The 13,667-nt window shown below is 32.2% G+C and overlaps 1 protein-coding gene across 3 annotated transcripts in view; it reads left to right on the top strand.

The window, feature by feature from the left end:
- LOC145292149 (sushi domain-containing protein 2-like) overlaps positions 1–13,667 on the top strand; it is a 454,013-nt gene that overhangs the window by 341,696 nt on the left and 98,650 nt on the right. For all 3 annotated transcript variants that reach the window (XM_080138279.1, XM_080138278.1, XM_080138280.1), the window contains one exon: positions 6,711–6,870. In XM_080138279.1, coding sequence (XP_079994405.1) covers positions 6,711–6,870 — 160 coding nt within the window. The remainder of the gene's footprint in view (positions 1–6,710; positions 6,871–13,667) is intronic.

Genomic DNA, 13,667 nt, shown 5'->3' with positions numbered 1-13,667 from the left:
AATGATGTCATTCACAAGAAATGAATAAAAACTGTTGTAATAAAAATGTTCAATACAGGGTATTAAATGACTGAACGTTTATCTAAATGTGTCTATAAATTCTGAAACGAATAAAGAAAACTTATTTATTGATAAAAATAAATAAAATCACTTAGAAAACATTTGTGTTGTGCTTGTTTTGTTTTCAAACAGGTAAATGTTTCCCTCCACCTTGACAGTGACTGGATACAGGCAACTTGGTGATTTTATTAACCAGACAGACTTCAACTAGATTCCCTGTATCATTAACCTGATGTTTAAAATGCAACCCTTCCTTCAACCAATTCTATCCTTCAGATTTTGTAGTCTGCATTTTTATCCCAAAATGGTGTTTTTTCTTTATTTAAAATTAAATGAACTATTTACAAAAGTTTTTTCTTTCAAACCAGGTGTAAATTTCTGTCTTCTGTGTGTGGTATTAAAGATTACCCTGATTAATTTCCCTTTATTATAACTTTAATTTTGTATATGTGAGTGTGTGTGTATATATATATATATATATATATATATATATATAAAAATAATGAGAATTATGGAAATAGTATTCCCACTAGATAGAGGGATAAAAAAAAAGAACGAACCAAGTTATGTGTTCATCAACGTTTCGTCTTTATTGTGAGAGACTTCCTCTGGATGAATGTAATTAAAAACTAAAAATTAAAAAAATACCAGTAAAAATATTTGAAAATATATTTTCAAGTATTTGTACTACTGTTTTTTTTTTTTTTTTTTTTTTAATGAAATTAAAAAAATTTCATTCATCCAAAGGAAGTCTCGCAATAAAGATGAAACGTTGATGAACACAACTTGGTTCGTTCCTTTTTTTTTTATTTTATCTCAACTCTCTCTTTCTCTCTCAGCTTCTGCCATGTAGCTGATATTAAAGTCACAGCAAAAAGTAACGGAAAAAGGCTCAATTTTGGTTAGAAAAAGTCACAGGACAAAAGTTAGAATTTGGGCTCAAAAGAAGGTTGGATAATCAAATGAAAAAAATATTCAAATGTGACATTAAGTAATGAAAAGTAATGAAAGGTAAATATTAGTCATTTATCCTTGAAAAACTCTCATAATGTATAGGACTTGTATAATGAATTGTATGACCACATCATTCAAAGACCTGCAAAGAAGTCACTTATGTTTGTTTTCATACCTAATATTAACCTTTCAAAAGATAATTAAGTAAAGAAAGACCCAGAAGCAGTGCTAACATTATCCTATTTCTTTTTTCCTGTGACTTTTTTACCTGAATATTTCTATACAACACGATATTGTAACTTTGCTAGAGAAATAGTCGAGTAAAGCTGCTATAGTTATAACCTTGTTTTCTGTTTTATTTCATACACATTTTTATTGCAATTTTACGTAGATGTTTTTAACTTGTAAATACATTAAAGTTGAGAATGTTTATTTGATTTTAAAAAAAAATTAATCATACTTTAAAAGCAATATTAATTAAAAATCTTGAAATTTATAGAATCATTTTGTATATTGTTTTTACTTATATTCACAATACTTTCCCCTTCATAAAATACTATTTTTGCTCTAATTCATAGATATTATCTTTTTAGAAAAATTAAAAAAAAATTTTCCCTCTATTAACCGATTGGATTTTCTTGCAAATAGATTTTTAGAAGTAATTGCTATAAAATCCAAAATATCGAAAAAAAAAAAAATTACAAAGGAATTATTGGGTACTATTGGATGAAATATTTAAAAGTATTTAACCTGTATGTGAACATTTTATGTTCCAACAATGTTTTTGTGGATTAATTTAAGATTGTTTCAAAAGGAAATCCCCAAAAAGGCATTACAAATATTGGTATGTCTGTTTTTCTTTTTCAATTGTGTATTTTGCCGATTTTCAAAATCTTCTTTTAAAGAAAACCATTTTTTTGTAGAATTATTTATATATTTTTGGGGAGGTATAATCATTTGGTCTACTACTACTTTTCTTGTGCGATTCCATTTATTCATCTTGACATCGGAAAATCACAAGTATCTGACAAAGACATGTCACGCACAAAGTTCCAAACATTCTATAGGGTCTTTTGGAAACTCCAAAGAAGTTTTCTCATTGGTTTTCATAACTGTTTTTTTTTTTTATAATTTGATATTTTGAAACACTTAAAATCTTTGGTAAAGAAAATAGAATGAAAAAATTTCCAAATATAAAAAAAAAATCAACAAATAGATAAGAATAACACAATCGTAATAGGTGTGTTTATTTTGCACCATTGAACTTTTGTTTGCTGTGACATACACTTTCTGAAAACCTGATTCATTAACTTCAGTCCTCTTTGTTGCATATTAAAGAAGTTGAGTTAAATGAAATAGAAACACTTGAGCAGGAAAATTATCCCAAATATTTTTGCAACAAAGTGAAAACTGAAAATGAGTAATATAAAAAAAAAAAATTAAAGCAAACATATTTCCACATCATTAATAAGCCTCCTATACCTTTTCTCTCTCATATATATCTATATCAAATTTCAAGATGTTGACCATTTTACAATTTATTCCTTTAAGTACGTTGAGTTCTACAATTCTATAATTTTTTAATAACATTAAGTGAAAAACATTAGGACTGTATAAACATTACTTATTAGTGGGATATGGCTGGTAATGGGTTAGGTATGTGAAAACAAGGCCAATAGCCATTAGTATTCAGCAAATTTTTGATCTCAACCAAACGTAATTATATGTTTAGAATTGACTGATACTAATAATTATAATTGAAATAGTAATAAATATGATTATAACAGTCAAGTGAACTGAATTCTGTATGGTTTCAATTCAAATCACTTAATTATTTAATAAAACCGTAAAGGTTAATCGTTTTTTATTTTTTTAGTTTAGTTTCGTATTTGCAAACATGTATAATAGTTTATAATTATCGATGTTATTTTCATAATTATGCATGCATAAATTAGTTGGTTGTTTAACCCTTTTTTAGGTCATTTAATGCTGAATCCAGTGATTTTGAAGAAAAGTTTTTAATAGAATATATATATATATATATATATATATATATATATATATTTATTTATTTTATTTTTTTTTTTTTTAAATCAGTTTCTATTTAACCCATAGTTGGGACCCCAACAGATACTACCACTCCGGGTCAGAGTGGACCTGGGAGCAATGGCAATTAAGGGGTGGCTCTACACTCCCCAAAGCCCGCAAGCTGGGGCCTCACCATTGGATATAGTTTAAGGTCATATCCAGGACCGCATACATAAATTAGAATGAATAAATTGACTAATTATTAAATAGAACATTTTGGTAGAATATTCATAAATTAACAGAATGTTAGTACGAATAGTTGACTTTATTTTTTAAATTCAAAATGGAATAATGGAAACATTTTAAAGATATTTGCAGCTTCTCTTTCAATTTTCGGATTTTAATCATGTCAAATCACACTTTATTTCCTTTTGACGGATTGATTGTTGCTATTTCTTCTGATTTAAGTTAAGAGCATAATAAATTCACCGATTGATATAATAATTGATTGATTTTGCGGTACGAAACAGATACGATCAAGACTTGTAAATGTCAACTGAAAGGACTAAATTATAAAATGGTCAACATCATGAATTTTGAAATATAGTATTGTCATTTATTCACTATATTACTCTTTAATTACATTGAGCTTAAATAAGGATTGGTATATAAGAAAATATATTTCTACAGAAATATATATATGAGATTTAAATAATACATTTAAACAGTTTATAACATTACAACAATATAAGAAATCATACACACACAAACGACACCAAACTGGTAACTATCTCTCATTTATTTACAAAGCCAAAGCTTCATTTTCTAAAATAATATTTATATATCTTAGGCATGGCAGCCTTAAAAAGTCACAATTCTGACAGAAATCTGCTCTCATCTTGTTATTTTCGCATCAGTTCAGTTGATGTAACCTCCAACCTTCTTCAAGTGTATCTTGTTGAACTTCTTGTGGCATAACGGATAAAGTACTGGGTAAAATTCAGTTCTAAGTGACCTTCTTCTGGCGGTTGAAGGTTCAATCCTCAGTGTGAGCAATAGCAAGAATATAATTAAGACTTCTGTCCGGTCACGGTTGATGGAATGAGAGCAAGCTAATCCCAAGGCTTAAATAAAGGGTTTAATTCGAAGTTCCATGCAAATTCCCAAATTCAACAGGATATATCTGAAGAAGGTCGAAACGTGATACAAACATTCAAGATGAGAACGTTGAATATTCTAAATATAACTTATCAGTCTTCAATTCAAAATTTCAGAAAATCTTAATGTAAAGCTGAAACAAGAAATCAAAGTACAATCTATATATCTATAAAAGTTAAAATGTCTGTGTGTGGGTCTGTCTGTCTGTCTGTCTGTGTGACTATGTTTCCCTACACAATAACTCTGTCCATTTTCGGTCCACAGACTCGAAATTTGACATAACGGGTAATGAGATTTGGGAAAATCTTTTTGATTGGTTTTCAGCCAGAAATTTGGCTGTTAAGGGGTCAAAGTTCAACGATTTGACCTTTGAGAAGTCTACCAAACTCCTCCGCCAATTTTGGGTCTAAGCACTTGAAATTTTAGATATAGGTTCTTTGGACATGATCAAACTTTATAATTTGATTTGAGCCCAAAACAATAAATGCTAAGGTGCCAAAATTGGGGTCAAAGTTAAAAAAAAAATTGATCTCTGCGGTCTCTACCAAATTACTCAGCCAATTTTTGGTCTAAATATTTGAAATTTTACATAGTGTATTCAGAATTGGGCAAGCTTTTTAATTGGTTTTAGGCTGAAAATTTGGCGGCCAAGGGGTGAAAGTTGAAACGATTTTACATTTGCAGTCTTTAGCAAACTATTAAGCCAATTTTGGGTCTAAGCATTGGAAATTATACATAAAGGGTATTTAGATATACAGCAAGCTTTTTAATCAGTTTTTGGGCGAATGTTTCATTCCCAAGACGTCAAAGTTGAAAGAGTTGACCTTTGCAGATTCTACCAAACTCCTCCGCCAATTTTGGGTCTGAATACTTGAAATTTTAGATGTAGGTTACTTGGACATGGGTCACACAATTTAATTTGAGCCCAAAATAATAAATGCTAAGGGGTCAAAATTGGAGTCAAAGTTTAAAAACATTTGATCTCTGCGGTCCTTTCCAACTTTTCTCTATGGTAGTTAAGGAAACCTATTATATAGAAAGGCATAACCGTAGATATTCACACTTTTTAATATATACATATGAATATAAAGTTATGAACAGTACATAGGGCCCGAGCAAAGCCGGGCTGAACTGCTAGTATATCTATAAAAGTGAAATTGTGTGTGTCTGTGTTCCCTGCCAAAGTACTTTGTCAATTTTCGAGCTGCATACTCGAGATTTGACATAAGAGGTATTGAGATTCGGGAAATTCTTTATAATCGGTTTTCAGCCAGCAATTTTGCTGGCAAAGGGTCAACGATGTGAGCTTTGAAAATTCTACCAAACTCCTTCGCCAATTTTGGGTCTAAACACTTGAAATTTTAGATGGAGGTTACTTGAACAGGGATCTAACTTTTTAATTTGATTTGAGACCAAAACAATACATGTTAAGGGGTCAAAATTGGGGTCAAAGTTAAAAAAAAAAATTTGACCTCTGCAGTCTCTATCAAATCACTCAGCCAATTTTGGTCTAAACATTAGAAATTTTATATAAAGTGTATTCAGACATGTGGCAAGCTTTTTAATCGGTTTTTGGCTGAAAATTTATCTGCCAAGGAGTCAAAGTTCAAAAGATTTGACCTTTGCGGTTTCTATCAAACTATTCAGCCAATTTTGGGTTTAAACATTTGAAATTTTACATAAAGCGTATTCAGACAAGCAGCAAGCTTTTTAATCAGTTTTGGGGCGAAAATTTGGCTGCCAAGAGGTCAAAGTTGAAAGAGTTTACATTTGCAGACTTTACCAAACTCCTCTGCCAATTTTAGGTATAAACACTTAATTTAGATATAGGTTATCTGGACATGTCAAACTTTTTAATATATATATATATATATATATATATATATATATATATATATATATACACACATATACACATAAATTTAACAGTACATAGGGTTCGAGCAAAGCTGGGCTGAACTGCTAGTTTAGCAGAAAAAAAAAGCAAAGTTTTACAAAGCAAAAATATACGATATGTTTTATTTAAAATAATAAACTAATCCACTTCGTTTTTCTGAATTTGTAAAGAAATCTTTGTGTCCATAGATTAGTTCTATTTTTCTCACAAAAATATTAACAAGGAAATATACTTTCATATCTATTAAAAGCAAAACAAAATCTTTTCTTTATTTTTTATTTTCAATTAAGATTAAGTCTCCTCTTTGTCTATAAAAATTTGCATACATGATTGTTGAAGCAAGATGGACATGCATAAATCCAGTTTTATTATATAGATGTTCACTGTAAACATTCCATTATGGGCATCAAATACATGACAATCATAAAACTCAGATTTTGCTCTACTTCAAGACCCCAAAATGAGTGATGGGATTTTTTTTTCTATTCAAAACATCTTTCGAACCTGTTCTTCCCCAATCCAAATCATGTTTTCCAAGCACAACTACAGAAAATGCCCCACCTGTTGGTGAATTTGAATGAATGAACTTGATCATTGTTCTTGATCGTTTCAGGCTGGTTTTGACGCTGGGAATGGCGCTGGGCATTATCAAATCAAAGGAGCTCGATCTGCCCAGGTGGAAAGTATTTTATACACCAGCAACGTCGAAAAGCCGGGCAAATGGTTTTTTAGGATTGATCTTGCTGACATTCAGTTTGAGCCCTGTCTTGATGGTGAGTCTGACCCTTGCCCCAACACCCACCCCCTTGCCCACTACCCTTTATGCGCTCCTCTTTCTCCTTCGACTACCTGTTAGTCTTTTTCACATTTATTTTACTCAAGCTATAACTGTATGCTATGACGTTTGTCTAAATCTTGTATGAAGAGTTATGCTAAAATGTCATCCAGAGTTATCTTCTCTTGTTTTTTTTCATATTTTGAATTTTGTTTTTTTTAATGTTTCATTGAATGTTTTTCCTAATATTTAAGAAAAAAAACATAACTTTTTGATTTATTTATTTTCTTTTACAGTTTTCAATGCTTTATTTATGAGCCTTTGTATTCAATCTTTATTCATTTATTGTCTGTAATTTTTGTTAATTTAAAAGCAAATTTTTCATCTTTTTAGTCTGCAAAGGTTTTAAAGGATTAGAAAAAAAAGATTCACCATTTTATCATTCATTCTTTTATTTTCGTTTTCGAAAATATTACAAAATGGAAATTTATTTTTAATATTTATGAACATTAGAGATTCAAGAGTTGGACAAAATACTTGCAAACCCTCACCAGAGAAAGACATGTTTTCTATGTCTCCTGTTGAGATACAACATTTCATGAATGACTTCCAACTTCTGCCTGTTGCTATCTCGCCTGTGTTGCCTACTAGGAGTATGTCATTATCAGTTAATTCCCGCCATGTTTTTAGTGGCTGACAGCACAGCCTTCACCTATCGACACCGACTTGGAAGTATTTTGAGTGACTAATGGTAAGTGTATTAGTTGAGATGTTGTGTGATGCAATTTATCATGGAAGTCATTACAATGAAAATAAAAATTTTCTTTATCCAATCTACTACAGAGAAGATAGTGTAATTTTCACGTTTTCCAGCCACACAGAAATATACGTTAGACATGTGTAATATGCAAACAGTAACTACATTTTTAGAATGTAGTTGAATGAAGAGGGGGGAAAAAGTCAAAGTTTAAAGTGAACATGCAAAGAGATGTTGTTGATAAAAACAAAGTTATATTTAACTAGCATGTACACCTAGTGTTGCCCGGGAATAAATGTGGATCCTTGAATATTTCTTCACCCTCACTTTTTTTTATTTCCATAATTTTCACTTTACTAGTTACAAATGAAATAAAATAAAACTTTGTCTTTACTGTTTATAGATGTTTGGTGCAAAGGCAGACCTCAATATTATTGTAAAAAACAAAGCAAAACTAATACAAAATTTATACCGCTATTGGATTCCTCAGAAAATGTTACTCCAAAAAATTATTTGATCTTAGTATCGAGCTTTGTTTTCAATTGAATCCCAAGACAGTCACCAAAAATGTCTTATAGATAATGTGGGTCGAATTGGTTTACTTCAAAGGAGGAAGTGTCTGTGGATTATATCCACAAGCGGATCCCAATCATATGTATATCCTAGTTAGGGGAGCAAACAACATTATGCTTTTGTAGTTCTTGCAGGAAGGTATTGATATCCTCCTACATACAGCACTTGGTATTCCCAAATGGTCATCCATTTGACACAGACCAGGTTCAACACTGCTTAACTTCAGTAATCTAATGAGAACCAGTGTATGAACACGATTATGCCCTAAAAGAACGATATTTAATCTAAATACCATTGTAAAGTTGTCATATTTTAGCATTTTATTCTATGTGCATATATTATTATAATAAATAATACAGCACACGTGATGGAAAGAAAAGATAGAAGGAAACATTTAACCACAACATTTTTGTTTGTTTAAAGTTTTTTTTTGTTTTTGCAACACCTGAGTATAAAATGATAGCTAAAGACATGTAAAACAAGTAGAAAAACTGAATTTTGACAAGAATTACAATATTCAGTGGCAATACAAATAGTGCACATCATTTTGGATGAAATAAAAATCTGCAGAGTTATTTAGTGTCTCAACAGTGTTGAATCGCCACTTGAACCAAAAAAAAAAAAAAAAAAAAAAAAAAAACTTTGGTTCTTTGATCGTTGTTTGAGAGTTGGGTGACTCTATCAGAAAGATAACCCAACATACAAAGCCATCTGGATTGGTTTACAAAGCATGCTCATCGATGGAGTAATGGGCAAATGTCTGTGTGCTTTAAAAATAATGCCAATAAGAATCTTTTTTTTTTTTTTTTAAATTTGTAACTATGCAGGAGATTAATATACCTATATGCTAATAACTCTTACATTTAGTCTGGTTTCAACTGGTTATTGGACATCTTCTATAATATACTAGCGGGGGATACCTGGCGTTGCCCGGATGTTTGTAGGTGTGTGTATGGGGGGGGAGAGTAAGTAATAACCCTGTTTAAATATTATAAAAAAGACGATGTTAAAAAATTGGAAAAACCAAAATCAAAACGGAAAAAAAATGGCGTAAATAAACCTGTCGGATAGAACCTGCAATCTTAAGATGACAACGCTGTGTGTATAAGGGGGGGGGAATAAACTAAAGAATAAGCAAAGGAATAAAAAAATGTTGCCCGGTTGTTTAAAGGTGTAAAAGAAAAAAAAAAAAACGTTTTGGCTGGGAGGCGGGATTGAACCCGGAAGCCTTGACGCGGAGGTGGAAACAAAAGCAAACCACTTAACCGTCTCGACCACAAGTGAGAGTAATTGATTAGTATGTTAAGTTAAGGCTTATTAAGCGAGTGAAAGAGGTTTGATTGACAGGTAGACGCGAAATGACGTCATCGCGGGATCGTTATGATGACGTAGCAGTATTTTTAGTTTTTGCTTCCCCCAGATGATAGGGGGGGGGAGCAGCTCACCATTTAAAGGGGATTGTCCAAATCGAATAGCAATTGTCTGATATAAGGAGAAACTCCACATTGATCAAAAACTGATTGCTTTCTGGATGTTTCGGCACGAAAGCCGAGAACACGACCCGTTTGAATTTAGTTTCACTGTATTTATACTAAAAAGCAGGACAAACAGGAGACAGCAAAATAGCGCGAATCTTATAAAAGTCGATGTAAATAAATCTAGACGCGACCCGCGTTCCCAAATCCTAGATATTATTATATAGGGGGTATATAAACACTTCTACGCGATAGTAACGACCCCGGGACTATCATCGAAAAATATAGAAGACAAAAGCAGTGCGCACGATTTTGGATGTCCAGCAAAGGCTTTTGGGGGGGGAAGTCTCAGGGGTGGGGTACTATGTTTTACTAGGTTTTTATATACTCTCTAGATTATAATATCTACGATTTGTGAAGGGACATCGTCTCTATCTTTTGTTTGAGTGACTTTTACAAAATTCAGGCTATTATTTTCTCTCATGTGTTTGTTTGTCTTTTTTGTATAAAAGCGAAACTGAATCGAAATAAATGCAAGTTGCTGACCTTCGTGGCCAGCACATCTTGAAAGGCAATCAGCTTTGATCACTGTGGGAAATACCGTTTATATCGGACAGTTGCTATTCATTAAGACACTGCCAGAATCTCCTCCCTCTTTGGGGGACCTGGAAGCTGAAAGCTTAACTGGCTTACAGCCAAACTTAAGTGAGTGATTGCCTGTGTTAACTCATTCACTTAAATTTCACTTTCTGCATGTCAACTTTTTGATCCTTTCCCTTTGTGTAAAATATCATGTTTTCTCTCATTTTATTTTCTGCTTTCACGCCAAGGCTTCGGATTCGAGCCTGCCTACCTACTACAACTTTTTTTTTTTCTTCTCGGCACACACTTCCAAACAATCCAGGCAATGCCACTAGTCTCTGATAAAAGAAATTTCTCAAAAGTTTATAAATATTATAAAAAAAATATTATCATGATTTCATGTCTTTATTTAAATGCTGTATTTCCAAATGTGTTATTAATGTTTCTGAATTTTTTAGATGAGGATTGATTATTCGTAATTGGATTTTTCTGACTATTGTTCTCATGAGTATTATTTTAATAAAGTTTTGGTCAATGTAACCTCCAATCTTCAGCTTGTTGCTGGACCGTGGCATAGTGGATAAAGAACTTGGTAAAATTCAGTTGTAAAATTACACTCTTCTGGAGGTTGAGGGTTCAATCAACAGTGAGGGTGACATTCAAAATACAATTGTAAATTACTTAGGACCCATGGCTGACAGAACAAATGTATGTTACTGCCATGGTTTAAATAAAAAAGTTCCATTTGAAATTCGATGCAGATTCCTGAGTTCAACAAAATGCACCTAAAAAAAAAAAAAAAGTCGGAAGTTACATGAACCAAAATGTTAGGGAAATAACACTTGAGATGGAAATTCAATGATTTCAACAAACTATTGATGAATGTATAAATAGGCATAAATAAGAAGCCATGTTTATACTGTCAAAAAGATTGAAGATTTTGACATTTTTAATTTGGCTTTTGGAGTTAAAAACAGATTTAACTTAGAATCAATAAACGTAATCATATTAGATAATCATATTTCTTGAACATTTCAAACTGGAAGCTGATTCTCACATGCGTATTTCCTTGAATATGATGAGACTGCCAAATATGAGTAAACTGTATTTCTTCTTGTGACATCTGCTAAGATTTTTCATGGATTTCTACATATTCACTTGTTACCAGTAACTGCAGGTTTGTTCAACCTATCAATTAATTTGTTCAACTTATCAATTAATTTGTTCAACCTATCAATTAATTTGACCATTGAAACTTTATTTCTATTACTACTAACATTACTAACTTGGAACAATACTTGACCTTACTACTGAATGATAGATTTTCAATCTGGAGGAAAGTTTGTTTCTAGCTGAACAAACAGTTCATCAGAGTAGGACACAAACTCTGTTTTTTCTTTCTGAGATGCACAAAAGTAAAACGTTCCCCTGCTTGTTTTTATCTAAATACATATCGATAATTTTAGAAATTAAAAAAAAAAAGCCAAAATCAATATTTTTCCTCTTTGAAACAAATTTATTTACCTTAAAGAAATTTGTTTAATTGAACCACACAAGACCATTCTATATTTATTAGCTCTTAATTTAGGGACATAAAAACTGACCATAGTCTATTATGGAGTGGATATAACTGCTATGGAATCTCAAGTGGCTTAGCTTCTCAGCATGTCTTTTTTTTTTTAAGTACTTTTTTTAAGTACTTTTTTTAAGTAGAGAAACTTAATTCTGTGTTGTCAAACTCTAAGCCAAAGAAGAGACAAGCTGTTAAAAAAAAATTCTATCTTTTTGATTTTGTAATGTATTTTCTTTTTTGTTTTCTGTCCCTTCTTACATTTTACAGCTGATCCAACATGTTAGTAATTCTTGTATGATTAACAAACTGCCATCTGTCTCTGTCCAAATTTGATGTTTGATTTCAACATTGACCATAGTGCCGTCTCCGTCATCACTGTACCAAATGGATTTTTTTTTCAAATAAAATTGCAACTCCAGTTTAAAACAAGTTATTTATTTCTGAGACAGATAAAAACAAAATCTCCTCCTGCCTGTCTTCTCTGAATACAAGTAGAACGATAAAGTTGTCACCCAAAAGAAAGCAACACTACAGCTTAATTTTAAAACATTTATTGAAAAAATCAATTCAGGTAACTTGATTCTGTAGTAGAACTGACATCTATTCAATGTAGCCACCTTCAGCCTCAATCACTGTCTCGATATGTGTCTGGAACTGGGAACATGCCTTTTCCATAAGTGCCGGCAAATACTTGGCAGATGACAGCGATCAGGCTGGCTTTGGTGTTGTGGGAGGTCATGTTGGTGATGTTCTTGACATTTGACCAAACAAAGTAGTTTAGCAAGTTCAGGTTGTAGAGGGAGGGGCCAGTGAGAGAAGGGTACAAAGTTGTAGAACTCCTTCTGAAGCCAAGCCAGGGTCTCTTTGGACTTGTGGGCAGGCGCTGAGTCCTACTGCTACACCCAGGCTCTGTCGGCGACCACTTGGTTGCACCAGGAGATCACCACACATTTCAGTACATTCTGGTACATTTTGGTGTTGACTTTTAAGTTGACTTTGAAGATGTGGAGTGGCATGATGTGGTTCTCAGTTGAAACCACACCAAAAACCATAACCGTGGCTGGAAATTTTGTTTTCATCGCCCTGGGCACGTCCCTATTATTTGTAGCAACTCAGATGCATTTTGAGGCAGCTAGCTATGGTTCTGTTATCATAACTTAGATCAGTAGAGTTGTACATCAGCATATTTCTGATCTCGCTCGTTGAACATTGTATCACTCTCAGACATGATAGAAGGCTCCTATCACTCTTGGGATTTGTACACAGCTGGCCAACTAGTAAATGGTCTACAGCAACAACAAAAAAAAACGGTTTTCGTCAAACGGAAATGGAATCATGTCGCCTTTTCTAGGGCGACAATTTTATCATTCCACCCTATCAATCTATTGGACCATACAGCAAAACCACTAGAAATGTATCAGCTTTTAATCTATGGACATAAAAGCTTACTGACCATGGAGTCTATTATCTGGTGTGGATATAACTTCTGTTAAATCTCAAGAGGGTTGACTTCTCAGCATGTGTCATTTGTTTTGTTTTCTTTTAAAGACGATTATTAGTTTTCCATGTAAACACACTAATTCTAGGTGGTCAAAACCCCAAGCCAAAATTTTTTTCCACTACAGGTGTGCTATTTTTAATACAAATGCATTGCACCACTGCTGAACCTAATGTGTATTTGCAATACATTTTCATAATAGAAAAATACTGTTCTTTTTTTTTCTAATACATTATCTCCATTTTGTTTGAAAATTAATATTTTATTTTGCAATGGTTTGAATAAATTTTAACTTCCAACTTTCTGAAATGACTTTTAAAATAAATATATTCCCACC

The sequence above is a fragment of the Euprymna scolopes genome, chromosome 13 (assembly GCF_053919585.1).
Source record: "Euprymna scolopes isolate OS-2025 chromosome 13, ASM5391958v1, whole genome shotgun sequence".
Taxonomy (NCBI): Eukaryota; Metazoa; Mollusca; class Cephalopoda; order Sepiida; family Sepiolidae; genus Euprymna; species Euprymna scolopes.
The sequence above is the reverse complement of the archived record's forward strand: the minus strand, read 5'-3'. Positions and strand labels throughout refer to the sequence as shown.